The sequence below is a fragment of the Calypte anna genome, chromosome 7, assembly GCF_003957555.1.
Source record: "Calypte anna isolate BGI_N300 chromosome 7, bCalAnn1_v1.p, whole genome shotgun sequence".
Taxonomy (NCBI): domain Eukaryota; kingdom Metazoa; phylum Chordata; class Aves; order Apodiformes; family Trochilidae; genus Calypte; species Calypte anna.
Window position 1 is genome coordinate 32,055,754 of NC_044253.1, and position 21,934 is coordinate 32,077,687.

The 21,934-nt window shown below is 41.6% G+C and overlaps 1 protein-coding gene across 3 annotated transcripts in view; it reads right to left on the bottom strand.

Annotated features, from left to right (window-relative positions):
• UNC80 (unc-80 homolog, NALCN channel complex subunit) overlaps positions 1 to 21,934 on the bottom strand; it is a 122,185-nt gene that overhangs the window by 94,103 nt on the left and 6,148 nt on the right. For 2 of the 3 annotated variants that reach the window (XM_030454175.1, XM_008504925.2), the window contains exons 3-14: positions 19,771 to 19,927; positions 19,209 to 19,504; positions 16,465 to 16,588; positions 15,380 to 15,453; positions 14,813 to 14,952; positions 10,652 to 10,913; positions 7,711 to 7,845; positions 6,696 to 6,918; positions 5,207 to 5,347; positions 2,407 to 2,675; positions 1,414 to 1,779; positions 423 to 569 (exon numbers count right to left, since the gene is read on the bottom strand). In XM_030454175.1, coding sequence (XP_030310035.1) covers positions 423 to 569; positions 1,414 to 1,779; positions 2,407 to 2,675; positions 5,207 to 5,347; positions 6,696 to 6,918; positions 7,711 to 7,845; positions 10,652 to 10,913; positions 14,813 to 14,952; positions 15,380 to 15,453; positions 16,465 to 16,588; positions 19,209 to 19,504; positions 19,771 to 19,927 — 2,334 coding nt within the window. The remainder of the gene's footprint in view (positions 1 to 422; positions 570 to 1,413; positions 1,780 to 2,406; positions 2,676 to 5,206; positions 5,348 to 6,695; positions 6,919 to 7,710; positions 7,846 to 10,651; positions 10,914 to 14,812; positions 14,953 to 15,379; positions 15,454 to 16,464; positions 16,589 to 19,208; positions 19,505 to 19,770; positions 19,928 to 21,934) is intronic. The other variant, XM_008504926.2, reaches the window with a different exon arrangement.

Consider the following 21,934-nt stretch of genomic DNA (forward strand, 5'->3'; position numbering starts at 1 on the left):
TTAGGAAAGGTGCACCTCATGACACCTTAGACTTCTGGATTCACACATGCAACCCAAGATAGCTGCACCTGCTGTAAATAGCATAGTGTGTTGGGGTACTGTCTATGTGAAAAAATCACTTACACCAGCTCAGACAGGGGATTTTTCTCCCATATATTTGCCCCTTTCCAGACACACACCCCCATTAGAGTGCTCAGAAACACCCAGGGTCTCAGGTGTTATCTCAGCAAGCCCCAGGGGCTGGGAGGTAACACAACAGCTGAAAATGTGCTACGGCTGGGCTGCAACACAGTCTCTGAGCTGGGGCAAAGACCAACACATTTACTGCCAGTACAGAAAAAGCTACAGAGGGGGCAGACAGCAATCTCAGCAGCTGATGTCAGAAGTACAAGAAGTACTTTAATGAGCTTTAGTTCTCTTACATTCTCCCGGAATACCTGGTGTCTCAGGCGATCTCCAGAGAGCCCTCGGTGTCCTTCTCCACAACCATAGGCACAGCCCAGGGACTTCACAATTTTAATCAGCATTGTGAGTGACAGCCTATGGGTGCTGATAGACGGGCCTTCATCCTAAGAGTCACAGAGGAAAAGATATTGTGGAACCTTGGCACAGCCACTAGCATTTTGCTGGCATTTTTCTTTTAACTAATTGCTGTCCATTTCTTCTCTCAAGCACTCCTTTCAGCTCTCCTCAGAAACTTGTGATACATGCTGCTATGAATACCATTCAGCACTTACTTCAAAAAGTCCTGCCTGAAAAACAGAGAGCTGGCTTGCCTGAGCAGAAACACACGTCTCTCTTTACAATGTCTTAATTTTAAGCTACTCTGAATTGCAACTTCAGGTGTTAGCAACACCTGTTGCAAGAGGAACCTCTTTTAGGGCACGGCACTCCAAGGTCCAACCAGGTGTTCCAGCAGAAACTCACGAATAGTGCTCTGTGTCTATAGCCCTCAGGGTTGACCAGCCTGGTACAAACACCACCTCTTGGTGAAATGTCATAGCAATACTAAAAAATACATGATTTCCATCATAGGCCATCAAGGAAAACTCTGCTCACACTGGGTTCTGTTTTTCCTTATACAATAGGAACAAAAACACTGAAAAAAATAATTGTGGTTGAGAGTTTTAGACACTTAAAAAAAACGTTGAAAATGTCCATACAAGGCTCACAAACTCTGCTTTTGGCAGTTGCTTCACTGGAGTGGTCACAGTCCTTGAATTTCCAACTTTGTTTCTGCATTGGAACCCCAGGAGCAAGAAAAATTATTTTGGGATTGTGTTGAAAACAAACAAACAAAAAAAAAAAAAAAAAGGAGGGAAAACAGAAGAGCAGTTGCATAGACATGTATACTCAGGCTATATCAGGCCTTACACTACATTCAGTATTTCTATAAAGAGAAGTAAGACAAACCTTTTCTTGTTTTTTGTCATTCTTCTCATATGGCCCTCCTCCTCCACCTCCTCCATCACTTCCACCTCCGCCTCCTCCACCACCTCCACCACCTCCTTCTTCCCCTCCATCTCCAGCTCCACTAACTGTGGGAGGCACAAATCCACAAGCTGAACCTCCAGAAGTAGCCCCTTTGAGCTGGAAGGATCCTTCACTTGGTCTCTTTTCAGGGGCCTCATTTTCTTTGTTCTCACTCTTTCTTCGAGCCTTCTCTACACAGGGCACAACACCGAGCTGCAGTAAACACTCCACGATGTTCAGAGCCACATCACAAATCCGGGAACTGATGTCATGGTTCAGCACCAAGTAAACAGCCTTCAGGACCACCTGGGAGATTCAAATATATTTAAAGTCAGACTTATTTTCCCTCATAGTGCTCTCTAGTGCCTGGAAATTCCAGTCACAGATGAGAAACTCATTATAGCAGGAAGAGTACAAACTCAGAATGAAGTAGACGCAAACCTCAACCCCAAAAGCCAACAGTCTAGGTGTAACACAAGAAACTACAGGCTGGGCAAAGTCAGGTAGAGAAGGAAACCATGAGATGACAGCTGTGAGTCTGGGAACACTGCTTCAGTATGCCAGGAGCTGTCAAGTCATTAAGGGGACTGCAGAAAAAGTGAGTTTTAAGGTGCCATTAGAAGAAAGGTGCTTTTTATACTATTTTATAGGGAACTTGGTGCATGCCCCAGGAACACAGGCATTAACCAATATCACTTAAGATTTGGTGTGTGCATTCCACATGCACATGTGCTCCTTGCAAGGAGTAACAGGAGTTGCAGTATCTCAGAGAAATCTTTTATGATATGCACAAATATATCTGACTGACCTTTATGTACTGCTGAGAGAAGTCAGCTAAAGAGGTGGAGGAAAAGCCCATCAAAACCCTGATCTCAACAGTACAGCTATATTGACAGAAGAGGGACCTGGCTTTCCTCATTCCTTGCCAATTACCGAGAGATCCAGCATGCCATTCTTGTGGACAAAGTTGTTGGTTCCATCAATGTGATCCGTATCCTCCAAGCAACTGTAATTGATGCAGGAGTCTGTCAGGCTTCGTGGGAGGTTGGCACATGCAAGTGGCTCATGGGGCATCTCAGGGATAGGCACCTGGTTGCAAAGCTTCCTCATGTGCTCACTGAAGAAATCGGCGTAGCCCACATTGAATGAAGCCAGGGTAGTGTTGAAGGTGGCCACGGTGATGGTGGAGATCTGGGACCTCACTGCAGGGAGGAAAATGGAATTTTGGAAAAGTATCTTTCCATGTCAAGGGTTATAAAGTGGCAAACTGAGCCTGTCCTTGTTCACAAGGGAGTAGCTTTTAATGTACCTTGTAATGCCAGAAACCAGGACAGGTTCCTAATTCCTATCATGGGCACAGGGATGAAAGCATGGACTCATTTCTTCCTTTAAGCCAGTGTAAATTAGAACAACTTGCTCTAGCAGTACAGTTCCATAGAATCTTAAGTTAACCTCAGTCAGCTGCACAATTAAGTAGATGAGGGAGCTCGGCCAGCCTAGATCTAACCCAAAAGGGGACTAGAATTTGGCTAGCTTTGCTCTTCATATTAGCCCAGTGCCTGGTCTTAAAAACCACATTGGAAAGAGGAAACTCTGCTGCTGGAAGCAGGAATGAAGGTAGGGCAACAGCAGCATCAGTCTGAAACAGCTTTCTAAGTCACACCAGTTAGAAATATTTCATCACAGCAAGTGAAAAAAAAAAAAAAAAAAGCAGTTGTGTTCCTTACAGTACTTATGACAGTCTAAACTATCTTCAAAATAGAAAATAGAAAGCTGACTGATGAGGAAGGCAATGTGGTATCTAAGTTTACAGAGCTTCTCCGAGAAGGGACCAAGTTTAACTTTAAATTGATTAGCCCAGGTAGTAACAGCATTTTGGCCACACAGGCCAGTTTTTACCAAGGATTCACCATGGTTTTACAATTCATGCTGAATTCCAGGCCACAACATTAGGAATTTCCCTCACTTAGTGCTTCTTAAGTAGGTTTATACAACCTGTAGTGTAGAAAGATCCTGTGTGTCCCAGTGTTGATTGGATCACCTTCTGCCAGACATATGGTAACAGAGCTATGGAATAACAAAACCTCTGCCCAAGGCTATTTAATGTGTCCTACTGAACAAAATAACATACATCTAATAAGATTCTTCAAGCAATGACTCTGTGATCAGCTGGTTACTTTATGCAAATAAGAACTTGCCAGAGTGGTGGCTACATCACCTCACAGACCTTTCAAGCCTGCAAGCACTGAACTTGCACTTGGAGAAATATTCCAAAGCTGATAGCAGTGTCTTGAATTAGGCTACGATTTGGTCAATGATCAGGGCAGGAATTAGCTGCTTGTAATCATAGGATTACTTGCTGGCAAGTGTGACTAAAATGTTTTATATAATATAGCATTCACTGAAATTTGCATGGTGAAGATAATAAAGATGGAATTAGGAAATTTTTCTTCTTGTATATTATGCAAGGGTAGCTATTTTTGTTTCACCAAAATATTTTCTTGTACTTATTCTCTAACTATAGAGTGGTTCAAAGTCATAGACTATCCCTAGTTAGATACTAGAAATAGTAAGATTTGACCCATTATTCACATAGTTGCTGCACAACTGTACCTGCAGTACAACTGGAAAACTAAACATTGCATATTTCAATTGCATATTGCAATTTAAGAATGTGCTTGTCTAGAAGGCTAGGGCAGTGTTCTATAGAATGAATGCAGGTTGGGAAATTGATGCAAAAGAAGAGCTTTGCTCAGGAAAAGCAGAGCAGAGATAAAGGAGACAAACCCATGCTGGGTTAGAGCTGATGCAAATCCATCCTCTCCCAGGTTATTCTGATTTGCTGTGCTTAAAGAGCATGGATCTTTGGATCTTTGAGAGTTCCAAGGCTACAGCACATATTATGGGAGTGCAGCTGTAGCCTCCTTGGCTGCCTGACAGCTTGTACACAGACAGACAGGACCCTGCTCCATGGGGTGTGGAATATCCTGCTCCCTCATCAAGGTTTAAAGCTGCAATTCCTGTAAGTGAAGCCTAATCTCTATGGGCAGATTTTGACAGTAGCATCACATGTGAGGGACAAAACAAATTCACTGTGTGCAAGAGGAGCAGTGCCAGCAGACAGCCCTGCTGAAAGCTTTCCTCTGCTTGCCTAACCTTGTTTGACAAAGGTGGTGCTGTGCTGCAACAGAAAGACTCTTCCTTCTGTAGCAGACTTCATTCCACCAGAAGCTCTCCCATAATGGTCACACTGGCATTGCTGTTTCTGTGATAGAGGGGCCCCAGGGAGATTTCAAGTAAATTTAAAAGCCAATCTTCCATTTGGAACCAGGGGAATTAAGAAAAAGTTGTGATTCTGAGCACAATCTAGACACTGGGGACTGTGAAGAGGCATTAAATGCCACAAGGTTCGCCATAAAACCACTAAAGCTAGCAATACCAAGTTGCTGCTCAGACTTCTGTGCTGGGTGCCTTCTCACGGGTGATCACTGTAATTTTTATCTTGGTTTATTTGTTTGTTTGTTTTTGTTTTTTTAAAAAAACTTCACCTGGTAAACGTGAAATGTTTGGAACATTTTTCTACAGAGATCAAAAAACCTTTTAAAGAAAGGTGGAAAATAAAAAAGAAAAAAAAGAATTAGTCATATACTCATACATGGCAACAGTAAAACTTCCTCAGCTTCTCAGAGCTGATATTTCAGTGAAACGTTTTCTTCCTGATGTGTTAGTTTACCTTCTTTGACTGTGTTCTCCCCATGGCTGTTTGAGTGGTCTGGAAGATCAGACATGAGCGTGTGATGAGAGTGTGAATGCCTGGCGCTCAGGCTCTCCATCTCCGTTGCTGTGTCAGAGCTCCCCCGCCTGGTAAATTTTCCTGGAGTGAAGATAAGAATATTTTATTGACTTCTCTGAGATCCCGGAGGCAAGAAGCAGAAACTGAGGTTATAAATTGAAGTATTGACGTCAGCAAAAGCCAAGGCCTTCCAGAACCCTGTGAAACAGAAGCAAACACCATCCTGGGATATATCTCGTGAGGGTTCATTGACATAAAGATCAAATGTACAAAATCTTAGTAAGGCTTTTTCCCTCAGCACATACTGATTTAGCTGACAGCCGCATGGTCACCCTCCAGCAGCTTCATGAAAATAAGTTTGGTCAGCTCTGAAAGACTCCATTCTTTTGTGCAAGTACAGTAATTTGGTTCCTTCTCCCCTTTCTCAAAAGAAATCGGTATATTATGATGGGAAATACTAAAGCAAAGGATCTGAAACACATTTCACCAAGATACATCAGAATGAAAGAACCGTAGGTTAAACCAGAAGTAGAATGTGGAACCAATGTGATCAAAATTTAACAAACTTCTTGAGCTATTGAACATATGGGAAAGATGACTTGGATACTAAGTTTGTTATTCCTGTACAAATCTGCAGGTGTTTGTGTACTAACCATTCAGAAAACATGTGAATCCTTAAGAATGCTCTTGGCTAAGCTCACTGTCCCAAAGAGGGACATGTTTACAATGGAGAGCTTACCAAATGATGCTTTTTAAAGCTGAGGAAAATGAGAAGGCTCTGATATGGCATTAGGCAAAATTTGCTGCTCATCACCTCTTAGAAAGGGTGACAGGATTAAAACCTAAGATACTAGGAGTAAGTTTGTGAAACACAAGCAATGCCTGAACACTGTTCATGGAATGTGGAAGCCTGAAACAGCCAATATTTAGATTTAAACACCCTTTGTGCTATCAGGACAGTGTAAGCCTCACTGTATAAGACAATACTCTATCGTGTACCAATTTGAGGAAGAATGAACATTTTGTACTATACTCCTAATGACAACTCTGGTGCCTCTCCAAAGATTTCTCTTTAAAAGAAGAGGATGCAGCCATTCCCTAAATCTATCTTAAGCTGCAGTTGTGCAATGCTTGCTGACACTTAGGGTAAGTGTATTGAAGTGTTACAGACATGACTCTAAGTTGCTGCAGTACTTATTATTCTAGTAAAGATGGTAGTTTTCAGAGAAAAAGTGAACAAAAGCATAAGTCATTCGAAGTCTTTTGTCAGCCCAGTTGCTACTTCTACAAACAAGTGTCTAATGCTGCAAACAGTGGCAAGGACATACGGTGACAACAGGATTAGTGAAGAAAAAAAGAGCCTCTGTGTTCTCTGAATATTCAGGGCAGGAATGACACAGGACCTGGGGCAGAGATACCAGTATCTCACCTAATATGGTGGTCTGCCATCCTCCTCTCTCCATGCCACGCCGGTCCTCTCCAATTGCAGAGAAACTGCCAAAGGAGAACGTGCTGCGAGTGGGGGAGACATCCAAGTGATCCTCATGGAGAAGGAAGGGCACCCCCATCCTTCGCTGCCGTTTCTTCCCAGTGTGGTGGAAAGGAATTGAGCCTTTTCGCTCACGTTCCCTGTCTTCTTTGCGACTCTTAAACTGAAGAGAAAGCACAAAGGAGAGCAGGCAGAAGATTTGAAGCATGACAAAATACCATTTAAGGGAAAAAGATAACTCGGATGTGTAGAGAAACAAGATAAACCAGGTGCCTCGAGTTGCTAAAGAGTGGGTGTGAGTCCACCTGTGCCTGGTTAGGGCAGGCCCCCTATTACCAGGGGGCCAATAAAGGTGGGACACACACCCACAGAGAGGAAGCTCACTCTGGTGTGAGGCAATGGAGAGGCCAGCAGCTAGTCGAGCCTCAGGAGCAAGAAAGGCTCCTCCTGCTACATGGGTGTATGGCCCAACTGTAACCTCCCAATCTGAGCTTTTTATTTTGGCCATTTAATTCAGAGCAACTACCTGCACGCTGAGACCATATGAGTATTTAAAGAAACTCAGCCTGGGCCCAGGCTGGCATGGGTGCCCTTGTATAATTTTATGACATTCTAGAATCCACAAAACTCTGCTAATTATCTTAGATGGCTGCAAACCCAGAGCTCCATGAGGCAAAAACACCGGAAAAACTCCCTGAATTAGCTGAAACTATGATGAGCACCAGCACTTAAAACTCATCCCTTATTGAGTACCCCACCCTCACAGTGATTTCAGTCTTCTGTTTGGAATGTGCATATAAAAATCTATGTAATAACATAGAGAGTATCAGCCAGTGAAAAGATATATCAGTCTCAGATATAGCATGAATATATAGTCCAAGCAGACCTTCAGCTGCTACTTAGCAGGACACTGAGATGCTGAATCACAGTTAAAGTACAATTTTCTTCCACTCACCTTTTTGAAGATGTTCATCCCTAGGTCTGTTGAGAGATCTGGAACTGCTGGTCTACGCAAGTTGGTCAGTGAAACCTTGGAAAATGCCTCTGTGCTTAGTGACTTTTCTTCTTCATTACATTTCATTGTAAGGTCCTGCAGTTCCCAATACAAGACAGTAAGCACAAGGAGAAATAGAGGACAATCAGCTTTTAAAAAAAAGAGCTACTTCCAAGAGCTATCATATTAGCACTGTGGAGAAAAAGGACCTTGGATTCATTACATAAAACACTATTTCAACATTTAAAGAAAAACAAATGAAGAAACACAATTTAAAAACTCCCAGAAGAAATTATCTCATCTAAAATCTCTGTCACCACAGAAAAAAGTACAGCACATTGTGCTGCCACAGAAAGACTCAGGCACTGCTGTCAGTGTGATCTAGTGGCATGAAAGACTCTTGTCCTGTTCCACTCTGATTCCAGATGTGATTCTGGGATGATTTTTTTGAGGTCTGTTTACATTTATGAGTAACGACAATGGATATCCTTTTTGAAGCATTTTATTTAAGATCTGAGATAATATATTCCTAATCATGCATGTCATTAAACATGTATTTTGAAACTGAACTCTTAACAGCCAGCACTGTCCCTTCAAGAAACTTGATTTGTAAAAATTTTATTGACTCAGTAAAGAAACATCAGACTTCTACATCATTAGGCATCCTTCACTCATCATAACAGTGCTCCAAGAAATGTCCATCACAGTTCTGATCATAGTTAATATTTGTGACAGCCCATTTACCCATAGCACGTAATGTCCCATGATGGTAAAAGCCTCGAGGTTAATTTCTGACAGTTCAGTAGAGGGCACTCTGCTCTCCTTCTGCCCTCAGCCTGTCTTTCTGAAAGACAGAAATGACAAATCTCAGCCCTCTAGAGGTGGCATTCTCTCCTCTGACCAGCAGAAAGAGTTGAGCAGTGAGATTCTGAATTTCAGAATACTAGTTAAGTCCCTGCAGTTGGCTGGGATGCAGCAGAGCTTAGGTGTTTCTGTGCATTGCAGATTTCAGTCCTCTGAGTTGTAAAGGGAGGCATGAGCTGAAACTTTTGCTGCATGGGAGACACATCCTCCATCACAGCTGTTCTGCATAACAAATTGGAAACCTTTTTAAACACGATTCCAATTTGGTGAAGTACAGTAAAAATACACAGAGCTAATGTAGAGATTATAAAAAATAATCACACCTAGCCCTAAGGGGAAGAGTGCCCTGGGCAGAGTCCTCACATTAACAGCTAGAAATTTCTACTCAGTGGAAATGCCAATGGATTTAACAGAAAAAATGTTAGTGAAGATCAACCAAGCAAAGGAATCTTCTGGTAGAGAACAGCAAGAAATAGTCAAGTGTGTGAAAGACGTGCTCCCCTGCATTCACAGCTGCATTCATACTGCCACCGTGCCAAGAGCCACTGACTGCACTCCCTGTTGCACTATTAGCTAATTGTGCAAAACAACCAGGTTGCTATGAGCAAAGGGACAGTATGTGTGGAAACAGTCAACAACATCCACAGCAATATCTTCCCATTCTCTCTCCAACAGATGATCTTGAGGGGGATTTTCTGTACGTGCACAGCAATCTATAAAATCCCCATGCAAAGACAGATTAAGACTGAATAATAATAGTTCATATCACCTGGCCTTTATGGGGATATGTCAAACTTCTACAGGGATGAAACACAACATTTTATAGAAATGGCACTAAAGTATAAAGCAGATTAAAAAATACTGCTGTTTTAAACCCACAAGTAACAACCAGCCCTTGTAAAAATCATAAGAATGGATATAAAATCCTGAGATTTTAAAATAACAGCACTAATATTTACATTGTTTATTTTTGTCTTCTGAGTTATGATCATCTGGGTTGTTCAGGAGAAAAAGTATTTCATGCTTATCTCTTATAAGATGACAGGTTACAAACTGCCAGAGCTCTATAATACTGAAGGGAGGATTTTAAGTAAAAAAACCCAGAAATTCTGAGAGTTCCGACTCTCAGACATCTGACAGTAATGTTAACAGAAGATAAAGCCTTTTACTTGAGGTATGCCACATAATTGGATTGCAAAAACAAAGTCTGTATTAATTTTTGTTAGGCAGCTCCATCAACTTAGTAAACCAGAATCTGCTGTTGAAAGCCCTCATGGCAGGAAAGGAGTGCACAACCTAAAAGTAGCACAAATCAATAAGAAGATTAACTGAAACTGCAGCAGCATCCTCATCTGATCCCTGGAACAGCAGTGAGCTACCCAAAAGAAAAAACAATTTTAAGTTTGGTGTTTAACACTCAGGTCTAGCATCTGCGATTCCTTTTCCAGCACAACAGAGAGAAAGTCTTGACACTTACTAGGACAGTTTGACTACTGAGGTTTTGTTGGCAATATATAAAGCTAAAAGTCACACAAGAATATATATAAGAACATAAGAAGAATAGCAGCAGAGGAAACGGCACAATAACATGGAGGGATTTGCTTACAGCCACTGTTTGCAGTTTGCAATATTTTAACTGAAGTGTTTGCCTGGAGCGTGCAGTGTTGTACCACATGGAATTTCTTATCTGTCTTTTGGGAGGTTACACTGAAGAAGCTCAGCAAGTCCTGAACATTACATCATAAGGAAAAGGCAACCTGATTTCTTCTGACAACTACATTAGTATAATCTCATATTTAAAAAATAATGATTCTAGATTAATTGTCAACACTCAAATTTTCAGCAGCTTTGACTCACTGCATCAGATGGTACCTCCAAAACCCTCACTGTTCTGAGGGTCTTCTTCTGAATAGGAGCACATATCTGACCTTCAAGCTGTTTAACCAACGAAAGCTGCACTTTTTCAATAATTTTCCAGCCATCACTTCCCAGCATCACCACAACAGTTGCTATGGTCTCAATGATGGCAATTGCTTACCTGAGTCTTGTGGGTATTCACCAGAGAAGGTGCAGCAGCCACCATGGAGCTGCTGCGAGGTCTTGGTAGGGGATGGATCTCTGGTTCAGGTGGTTTCTCTGGCTTTTCCTGCAGCATGTGCCTCAGCCTCTGCAGGTAGTACATCAGTGACCACTGCGTGCCCTCCTCAGACCAGTGTGGCTGCAGCAGGCAGCGCAGCACCGCCACATCAAAGTACGTGGCATAGCGAGACTTCTGGCATGGTGGGATCACTAAGGACACCCTGTTGCAAAAAGCAAGAGTAGAAATGTTAGTTGTCAGGGTCCTTAGTCCTTCTTAAATGGTCAGGCCTCTGAATAAAGAGCCACTCAACAATGATCTGTCAGGTTTGTGTTCTTAAGGGGTCACTCGATACCACAAATTTTTCTCTGATAGCTGGAAAAAGAGTCCTGTCCTAGCACATAGGATGGATTGCCCTAAAAGACCAAAAAGCTCTACTAAAAGAGCTAAAATTTAGCCACTCAGCAAGAGCTGTAGGCCACTCTCATTCTTCTGCATTCTGCAGAAATCCCCAGGGGGAGCAACACAGCCATGAGTGCTTTAGCTTACAGAGGCATTTGACACTGGTCCTTTGGGACTAAGGCCCTGGCTGAGGAAAGCATTACTAAAGATCCCGAGGTGGGTATTTACCTTTCAGCTCCCTAGAGGACTCAAGCAAGTTGTTTTCTTGGAAAGAGTTGCTTTCTTAAACAGTGGTCTAAAGATAAGCCTCCAGCACTCTGAGTAATTTGTTAAGCTGGAAACAGACAGCCCTTGAGTACCTACTGTTCAGATCCTAGTAAAATATATTTAGGAATGCTTTACATTTGTTTATATATTATAAATATCTAAATAAAGATATTTAGGAATTTTTTACATTTGTACACATCAGGCCTTCCTTAAGAAGGAGCAGACAGAGCAGGTAATTTTATTAACTCCTTAAGCCAATTATATTGGCTTAGTAAAGTTACTGCTATGGAAGCTTCTTGCCCAGGTGTGCTAGAAAAAAGAACCATATTTTCCTGCTTATCAGGTGATGTAATTTCCTGACAAATTTTAGTCCAGAATTTCTTAAGTATTGTAGAACCTAGTGCATTCAAAAGCAAGGTGTCTATAGCAAGCCTCAGAAATGAAACTTCAGAGTTCAGAGATTCCAGATTTCAAAAGCCTTATTATCTGCATTTGGAGCCAATTTGATTGGGGAAAAAAAAAAAGCAAGCCCCAACTTTTTTATTGTTTTTCTTTTACTACACTTCTCTCCCATTAGAATACAACTAGCATGACCCACCCCTCTGTACACTATCTGTTAGGAGGCTATTTGTCAGAAGAGAATTCCTTTAGGAATCTGGAGGAATGAGAATCAGAAGGGAAAAGAAGGTATGAAATACTAGGGGTGTGCAGGAAGAAGATCTGGGGGTTTTTGCCCATGGAAGCACACATTTGTTTTCACTCTTTCTTCAAACCACAAAACCACACCTCTGAACTGAGTATTTCTATGATTTCTGGATTCTATAAAAACAACCGCACTTCCATGAATTTTATTCTCAGGGATTTGGGAATCGTGTCGAGAACATCAAATATTTATACTTTTAAAAATAACATTTAGAGTATCAAGTCCAAAAAAAAAAAAAAAGAGAAGAGCACTGGCAGGACACCTTTGTCTCTAGCTGTGTACCACCACCTTCTGAGCAGCCTTGCAGTCCTTTAGGGAACAAGTAGCAACACTGCCCAGCAGAACCTCAGAGGGTTTAAAGTGAAGTGGGTGTCTGAAGTGCATTACTGGATCCTTGCCCAGGGCCACAAAACTGCCCTGTGCATCCAAGGCAGATACAGGACTGGCAGAGGAGAAGGAATTATGCAGTGAACCACTCGGACTCATGTGAATCCTGCTCCACATTACACTCTTGGAAATGGGGCAGGTGGCAAAGCTGAGCTTGGAGCAATGTGTGCATCTAGAACACAAAGCTGCAGGAGCTGATTTGCTGCCAGTCCCACAGGTCAATATTGAAGCCACTTGGTGACTGCAGACCGGCCCATCTGTGTCAGCATATGTCACTATATGGAATCTATAGATCCAAAGCTTCTCCCCTAGTGCTGTCCTCAAGGTAAAATGTTACAAGTTTGAAGACCTTAAAATGAGCTGTTATAAAAACCTGAAAAATTGAATTAGGAAGCAGAAGAAATAAAATAAAAGGAATAGATAGGAAATAAAAGGAAATATGCTATAATGTTTTCCCTATAAACCTGATGTGGAGGCTGCTTTTGTCACAGTCAAGATTGTTCCACACAGATGCAACCTGTAAAACCTGTAAGAATAACCAAGATACTCAAAGCACCCCAGCAAAGGAAACAAAGCCCATCAACTCAGTAACAAATGCAAATAATGATGCATTTCTCACTGGTCACTTTTAGAACCCAGATCTGTGCCTGAGTCTAAAGTGTCTTTCAGGGCCCCCTACATATGACTAAGGCAAACCCAAGGCACAACACAGCTTGGAGCAAGGCATGTTCTCCTTATGCAATATTTGTCACACATATCCTTCCTGCAAAGTCTGTTTCCCAGGCAGGTTGTTCAGAACAGCATCTGCATAAAGGGCAATGGCTTTATCTGCTTCAGTGTTAAACATCTGTAAATGGAGAATTTCACTGAGTGGAGCAGGAATAATTACCCAGGATAAGAGGAAGGAGCCATTTCCTCAAGAAATGTCTGAAAAATCAGAAATTAAACTGTGCTTCATTTAGAAGGAAACCAAGTGCTGGTATCATCAGCTCTTGCTTGCCTGTGACTGCAGGGAGAGTGGAAAAGACAGCCCTCCTTCAATCCCTGCCCAAGGACAAAGGAATACTGCGGCTGTTAGTAAGTAAACAACATTTGTTCCCCAGTTGTCTGTTGCTTGGCAACCAGAGCTTCCTGTACAGATTTAACTGATCAATGACTCCTGCAAATGAGGAGATATAATGATGCTCTCTTCCAAGCCTGTCTAAGGCTTCATCCCCATAGCAACCACCAGACTCAGCTTGACAAATTGATCACCTGATGCTGTCTTCGTAAAAGGCTGCTTATTTTTTCAGGGCTGCACACTCTCTGAGCAGTAGTGTTCAAGCACAGAAAGGCAGTTCTGTCCCTGACTTCAGTTTTAATGGCTCACATTAATACAAATTAAATAGAGTCACGACCAACAGCAGGCTTGATAGAAAATCCTGAGGGAAGCCTCCTCCTGGTGGGATCAGAACTCTAGAGAATAATTTTGCCCTTTCCTCCTGTTTGAGAAATTAGAGCTGTTCCTATACTTTATCCAGAAACCTGCTCCGTTCCACATTTCTTCTGTGTCTGTAATGAAGCAATATCTTATAACATTGTAGTGTTTCGGATATGACATTTCCCAAAACAGATAAGTAACAGGATAAAAATTTTCAGAAGGACTTTAAGTGACAGTCCTAAATCCCTGGAGAACTAAAAATATAGCTAGGCTTCCTTCCCTCTTCACTTGCTGAAAATACTGTTTCATTTATTTTATGGCTCTAAAAAACATCCAGCTCTACTAAAAATCTGGTTCTATTTTACCTGTCCAAATTTAAGTTAAAAGAAGTTAATTTATCAGTGCTATGCTGGAAACCCATGGCCTGAGCTCCACAGGGAGGAGCTGTTTGTGTGGCTGCCCTTCTCTGTTAGCCTGCTTCTTTGGGCCAATACTTTAAAGCAAGCTAAGCAGCAGGATGCAGGAAAGATATAATGAAGGTCACAGAGAGAGGCCTGCAAAAATCTTTAGTTAAAGGCAAATAAAATTTGATCAGGAGGAAGCTAGAAAAGATAACAGCTGCCTGAGGCTGAGTCTGGCTAAGTTGGGTTGAACCTACAGGTTCTTTGTTTGTTAGTATCTTTTATTATAAGAAACCAACATATTAGCAAAGAACAAAGAAACTGTCCCAAAAGGCCAGCAAGAGATTTCTTAATGCAAGTGGTACTGAATATTGTGTCACCACCTTGTTCATCACCCAGAACAGAGATTAGTTGAGTCGAGTTTGAGATAAACATCCAGCACACTTGGTGTGTATGGGAAACAGCAGATTTTAAAAAAAGGACTTCTGTGTCCTCCCTCATTGAGTCACAGCATCCAAACTTTCTGCTGAAGGGGTCTGTACCTGGGATGCGTGGTTCCCCTCTCGTGTGAGGTCTGGGAGGATAAACTTCCATCCAAGGAATTTCCACGGTGACAAGCTGAAACAGTGGCCTTTGGAGGTACAGAATCTGGATGAGTTGTCTCACAAACCACCTGTAGTCCCTTTGGGTAAGTTTAAAAAAAAGAAGGATACAGATAAACAACTATATTTCTCTTTCCCATATTAGTTTTCTTGCTGCAGTATGGGTTTAGACATGACTATTACTCAATCTATAATACCATGACAGTGCCATGGAGAAACTTACCAAGCCTGTGGCTTCTTAGTGTTAGGTGTTGTACAGGCAAAGGTTTCTTGGGCTCTTGCCCAAGAAAGTACAGCAGATTAGGCTCCCATCCTACCATACAGACTAAGTAGATTCTGACAGCTGTTCTCAATAACATTGCAAGCAAAACTGGGAGCCTTTGAAAGGACTGTAATTTCTGGAGATGTAAAACCTTAGGGTAGTAACTGCAACTGCTGTTTCAATATTCATTTCCCCCCTCCCTCAGGTCCTAATTCAAGCATGTCTAACCTTAGCACAAAATTTACCTCAGTATGTCCACTGTCCAGATTGGGGGATTCACAAGTCACACTCTGGTTGTTGGTGGGAGAACTTCTCTTAGCTGAGAAAAGAAGTCAAAGGAGTACATTTCAGAATTCACCTCCAATATTAAAATGTATCAGTGAAAATATAAACCTGAAAAAAAACCCAACCCCAAAGCAGCACCTCTCTGCTGCAAACATCTTAAGCATTAGCCACAGACAGAAAAAGAAAGGACTGCTCTAATTCTGCACAGTACTTTAAATTGTGTTGTCAACAATCTTATCTACTGAAAATTTATGTCTTTAAAGCCAAATTCAAATATAAATTTTATCCTAAATTCACTCAACATCAAATTGTGTTTTCTTGGGCATACTAGTGCCTTTTATTTTGGAGATCTTCCTTCTCTTATTTTCACATATCTCCAGTTCTTTTTCTAGGTTACATCTCTCAGGTTAAATGTCTCATTTGACAAATGCCTTCATCACAAGAAACACATGAATACAGGAAGTTTGATCAGCAATAATGTAGAATAACAAGGGCATCACAAAGACTAGGATGACAATTCTTGAAATCCTGTCACATCACAAGCTGTTCAGAACTTAATTAGTATCTGGCTGTATCCAAACAAAAACATTTGAAAGCTTCTTCAGTGGATTCTTTTTTAATTTGCTGTTCAAAAGAAAATTTAAGTAAATTTAACCTTTTTGTTCCAGTTTCAGACAGCAATACTAAGATAAAAGGATCTGCCTTGGTATAAAGGAAGGTATAAACCCCAACTGTATCAGGCTGTTGTCTTTAGCAGCCAAGGAAGATAAGGTGAAAGGGGGTGTGAAGCTGACAGGAAATAACTCTTCAGTAGGGTTTCTTCTGTCCTATTTGTGATTTCTCTCTTCCTCATCTCCTATTTAATTGTTATACAGATATCATTGACTATAAGGGGGGAAACAGCCTCAAGCTACAATGATTTGACTAGTTCCTGTAGGATTAACATATTCCTTTAGATATGATAGCTAAAGAACTTGAGGCAGCATCAGGCAAAAAAAAAAGGCAAGGAGCTCAGGAACTTTGTTATCTTGGGGAAGTTACAGACCTGTCACGATGTTCCTAATTGGTTTTACAAGGGCAGTGAAGGCAGAAACTTCAGGCTGCCTGTGTTCCCACATAGGCTGCCAAATAACAAGCCCACTGGCCAAACGAAATGTCAGGTCAGACTCCTGGAAAAGCAAACAGAGGATGTAACACAAACATGGTCTCCCAAAGAATGTTGTTTCCAGTCTAGTAGGGTTGTAATTTCTCTGATGCATAGCTCTTACAAGAAATAAATGACACCACATGCAGTTCTGTGGTCAGTATATGCTAACTCAAGGGTCACTGACACTGCTCAGCAAAAGAAAAAACATTTCATGTATAGCTATTAAAAATAATAGGGAAATCTCAATGCACAAACGTATAAGAGGAGTTCTCCAAATTAAGTTTCTAAACTAACAAACACTTTTTTGAGGACATTAAGCTGTAAAAGAAAACAATTCCTGTGTCAAAAAGCACCTTTTCTGACCATATATATTTTGTATTCCATCTCAGCCTTAGTAGGATTTACACTCCAAGACTTAAATTCTCACCCCAAAAGAAAAAGAATACTAAATATTAAATTAAATCATAAATTAAATAATTTAGGACTCATGAAATGTAATAAATTACCATGAAACAGCAGTATCCAATAATGTTGTTATTATTGGCACTTTTAGTACCTGAGCTATGTCAATACAGAGACATTGGTATGACGTACACGTGTGCCATTATTGTTTCACATATACAAGTAACTGAAATAATGTATATTAAGATACAGTAAATCTTAGCAGGATCGAGGTCCAGGCAGATACTTACTTGACCTAATGTCAGATCTATATTAGGAGGCAATGATGGTGGTATAGTCCAGCTGTCCCCACAAGACAAACAAACACAGCAGTAGCAGTTTTGGCAGCATAATTATAGCTGCACTGCTGTCTTCTGTTGACAACTCTCTGTGCCTCCATGATCCAGACAGAGCAAAAGGAATGGCAAGAGCTGACTGCCTTTAGCTTTCCATTCCCTACTCTTCATTTGTGCCACCTTGTCACAATAACCACACAAGCCTTGCTAGAAACTAAGCTTGGTTTTAATTCCTGTTTTTACTAAGGAGCACCTTGCAAGGCTTTTGGACACAGAAGAAGTAAGATGTGTTGCATTTTGTCTTTGCACTGCTGGCTTTTGGAGACATGCCAACACTTTTATCTTCAGTTATTATGTTACAGGAATAAACACATCCGCCTCAGCCCCCAAAAGCCTCATTTAAAACACATTGCTAAACACATAAAACCTCTCAGAAGTCAGGAATGTCATCATTTAGGTTTGTCTGTGCAAATATGTGTTATCTTCCTTAAGTGCATGCATTTTATTACTTTGGTTATCTCATCAGATAGTACTCTTCCGCTGAGGCCCCTACATCTGTGCAACACAGAGAGGACACTGGTGACTTAGTAAGCCAGCTACACGCCTCATTTACCTCACCTTTTTTGCTCTTATGATAGTAGCATGCATGGTTCCAATGTTCATCACTATTGTAACTCTGAAATCTGAGATTTTTTAAGGTAAACCTGAGATATTCTTCTCAATCCCACCCTGTAAATGTGAAAGTAAATCCCAGAAAGAAAAAATGGAAAAATGGAAACCTGATCTCTGACAGCCCAGGTCTACCTCCAGTTTCACTTAATTTATTCAAAGGGCAACCCACATTTGTGTGAGTAGCACTGGGAAGAATTCAGTATTTCTTCCTGTCATGTTCCAGTAACTGTATTACAGAGAAAATGTGGAACTAGGAAACACGTACAAAATATCAGGGCAAAATAAATTGAGCAATGCTGTACAAGAACTCAGTACCAGAAGTAGGCAAAGAATCTAGCTATCCAGACCTGGTTTCATCACTCTTAACCAAAAGATTATCATTTATCATAAATGATCATATAATTTCATTTCATATCATATCATTTATAGCTCTTTCTTGTCTTCTTCAACTGTTGCAGCATACAAAGCTGGATTAGAACAAGTAATGGCTTTCATCACTTCATAACTTTATAGACCTTCTCCAAGCATGTACTCTCCAGAGCCAGTTCCCTTTCTGAGACCTTTAAGGAAACATAGGCTGCAGGGCAGCCCTCCAGAGAAACTAAACACAAGAAGCAGGAGTCAGAACATACAGAAAATATCTCCTCATAACACCACTCTGCAAAGCTGATGCACTCAGCATAAAACCACCAAAAGGAACCTCAGCAGACAGAAGGTCTGCAGCCTGATTTCAACTTTAGAACAAAGGGATGCTCAAGTGCCTTTGCCACTGCCATGCCTATTCCTCTATCATGAGTTCCTGGTAATTATCTTCAAGATTATTAGTAATTACACCACCAGATCCCATTGGCAGCCCCATGGTAGAATCCCTGAAAGCCAGCAAGGCCCTTCTAAGCAATGCTTGAGAGTCATAGGAGCAAGCTAAAACTCACAACCCTTCCTGCAGGTTTCAGGGCCCAGAGATTTCACAAGGGTCACAGATCTCTGGAATTTCCAAGGCTGAAAATGGCTCACTTAGGATTTATTCCCTTTGCACCTGCCTGATGATGTGGCTGTTCCATATGGGAATATTTCATCCTGGTGGCAGTGATATTCTGCCACCATGTCAAAACATTTTCAGTGGTCATTCAGTATACACTGCAGGCTGAATTAATTAACAATCACAAAGGTAGAATCATTCTTTTCCTGCTCATTTGTGTCTCCACACATGTATCCCACCAGTGTTCCACTTACTTTAATCCTGTGGACAAGTGGAGCAAAAAGGAACACAAAGAGCTCCACTGTGGCCATGGAGTTCTGGAAGAACTTCCTCCTGTTGTTCTCCTCTTCATCAGTCACGGAGCTGGGCCAGGGATGTCCTGGGGATCCCTGGTTTTCAGCCTGGTGGATAAAGCCACTACTGCTGCCTCCCCAGCTAGAGCCTCTGTCTCCAAATCGGTCATTGCTGCAGTCCTGAGGGGCCTCCAGGAGCATCCAGTGGAGAGTGTGAAGAAGCTTTGTTTCAGCTACTCCAAGCTTATCCTGATGTCCTGGATGAAAAAATGCATCACAGTGTCTCACAGGGTTGCCACTTAAACAACTGTTGAGACTTCAGAGCACAACAGGCAACTGGGCATTGGTGTCATGATAAGCATTAAAAGTATCAGCACTATGTTTCATTATATTTGAGAGAGAACAGATGAAGAAAGGCAATACACAGAATGAAAATGATTATAATATGTTGGCACTCTTAGCATAACTCCATCATATTTTGACTGATAACTTCATCAATGCACACACTCTGATGAGTACTAACCCAGCTTGTTTCGATTGGAGAGCAGCGTTGCAGTGCAGTGCAGCACGTGTGGGAGGGCAGCCTGGACAAGCTCCCAGCGAGAGATGCTCTGGATGGCCTCAGACAGAGCTGGAGAAAGGCCATGCAGCTTGTTTTCTACTAAAACTCGTTCAAAAGACTACGGGCAAGAACAAAGAAAAAATGACAGCATATATCTATATCTGCATATACTTTCTAGTGCATGCAACATCGTCTTTTTACTCTTGTAACATAAGTTTTCATTAGATGACTAAAGAACACCTTTTTCCTGAAAGGCCCAGATTGTTGCTAGAGCTCACCAGACAAACAGATGTTTTTGGCTAAGAAATTGTTGGACCATGAGATATATTTTCTGTAGTAAAAAAGAATTAAAGCAAGTATCACGTGCATTATTAAGTGTCAACATCAAGCCAGACTTACAGTTGTACTGGGTATTAATCTGGCATGCCAGCAATCCTGCTGGAAGTCACGGGAGCTAATGAAGCCTGTGTTTGCATAGCTGAGAGTTGGATATTCTTCTCAAACACACATGCTCTTTCAGTTTAGTGTAACATAAAGGGCAAACCATCAAAGGTATATGGGCCTTAGGAAATGTTTTCACACCCTGCCACAAAAAATAACCACTGTACAAAATTTTGTGTTGAGCCACGATGTAATGGTTTTGTGAACATTTAAAAGAGCTGATGGCTGCAGCAAGTTCATATTTTCCACCTCAAGCAACACAAAATAAGACAATCAGCCTTTGAAATCCCTAAGGAAGTTCCTTATTGCTGGTTCCCCCAACCATTCCAGTAAGTTCTTCCTCCGACCAGATAGAAGGATCTCATTTTAGGTCACAAAAGCAGTTTTATTCCTTCACTGAAGTTCCTAAGCAAAGAAAAACATTACTGCTAATGTGTGACCCTGCATATAATAGCTTAGCCTTCTGGCTCCCTATTTGTTCAGAAGGTGTTGCACCGATTTTGTCAGGCTCTAGGCAAAGAAGTAACTGTTGGCATTAATGACCTAATGGATGCTTCATATGCCCTCGGTCCAGATTCATAAAGCTTATCCTTCCACACTAGTCATACTAATTTTTCCTGTAAAACTGGGGAGCTAATAAGAATAGTCTTAATTAGAAGAATAAGAGCAAAAAGGTCACCCCAATGTCCAGACACTCCCAGACATGGCATGCTGAATAGTGGTAACATGTTCCTCTGCATGGCCCAGCAGCTGTGCACAGTTGCTGGCTCAGGTCATGGCCACATCTGCTGGTGTGGGCAGACAGGAGCCCCTCCATAGAGAGGCAGAATGCCCTGGAGCAAGCAGAGCGCAGCCCTATCCTGGTTTTACAGCATCCCTGTAACAGCTCTGGTCTGGCCCCCATGGAGGCAGAGAAACACATTTATCTGTACTTCCAGCCTAAAACACAAACTCCCCAATGACACCAGGCATAGACAAAGAGAAGGGGAGGTGGATGGTATGATTTACATACATGTGTTTTGGGGGTATTCAGAACTGAGTGTGTTAATAGAGGACTAAGGCTGTAGCAACACAAATTGAGCTTGACAATAAGACACCAGAGCTGCCAATAAATACTGAGTGTATAGAAAGCCACACTGCCTACCTCCTAGAAACCCCAGGATTTAGTCAGAAAACTCAGGAGACACTCTTCATGGAGCAATAGCTTAAATTGGAGGGATGAGTGATGATCAGTGGCATCATCATTTGTGTGGACAAAAATACTTGGCTTCTGGGGGCTTAGTCGAAAATTATGTGCCATGGATTAGGTTATCAGCAATGTGTGTTTCTTAGCACCAGGACTGGACAACATGAGTACCAGGGAAAGGCTCCCTCAAAACACTTGTAGAGTGATCTGATGGGGGCACATTGTCGACAAAAGGAAACAGTTCCCTGCCATTCAATCCTATCAGCTCAGGAGCTGAGGGGAAGGTGAAGGGATGGATGATGCTTGGGGGGGGAGTGAAGTACTTATTGAAGGTGTGAGTATTCTGTTCCATTTAGAAACTATAAGGCAAGACCCACAGTAGCACTTGAGACCACATTAGTATAAAGTCAACAGATGTCTAGGACAACTATCTCAGACAAGTTTACCCAACCAAAGAGTGAAACAACACAGAAAAATATTCCCAGAAACAAGACAAGA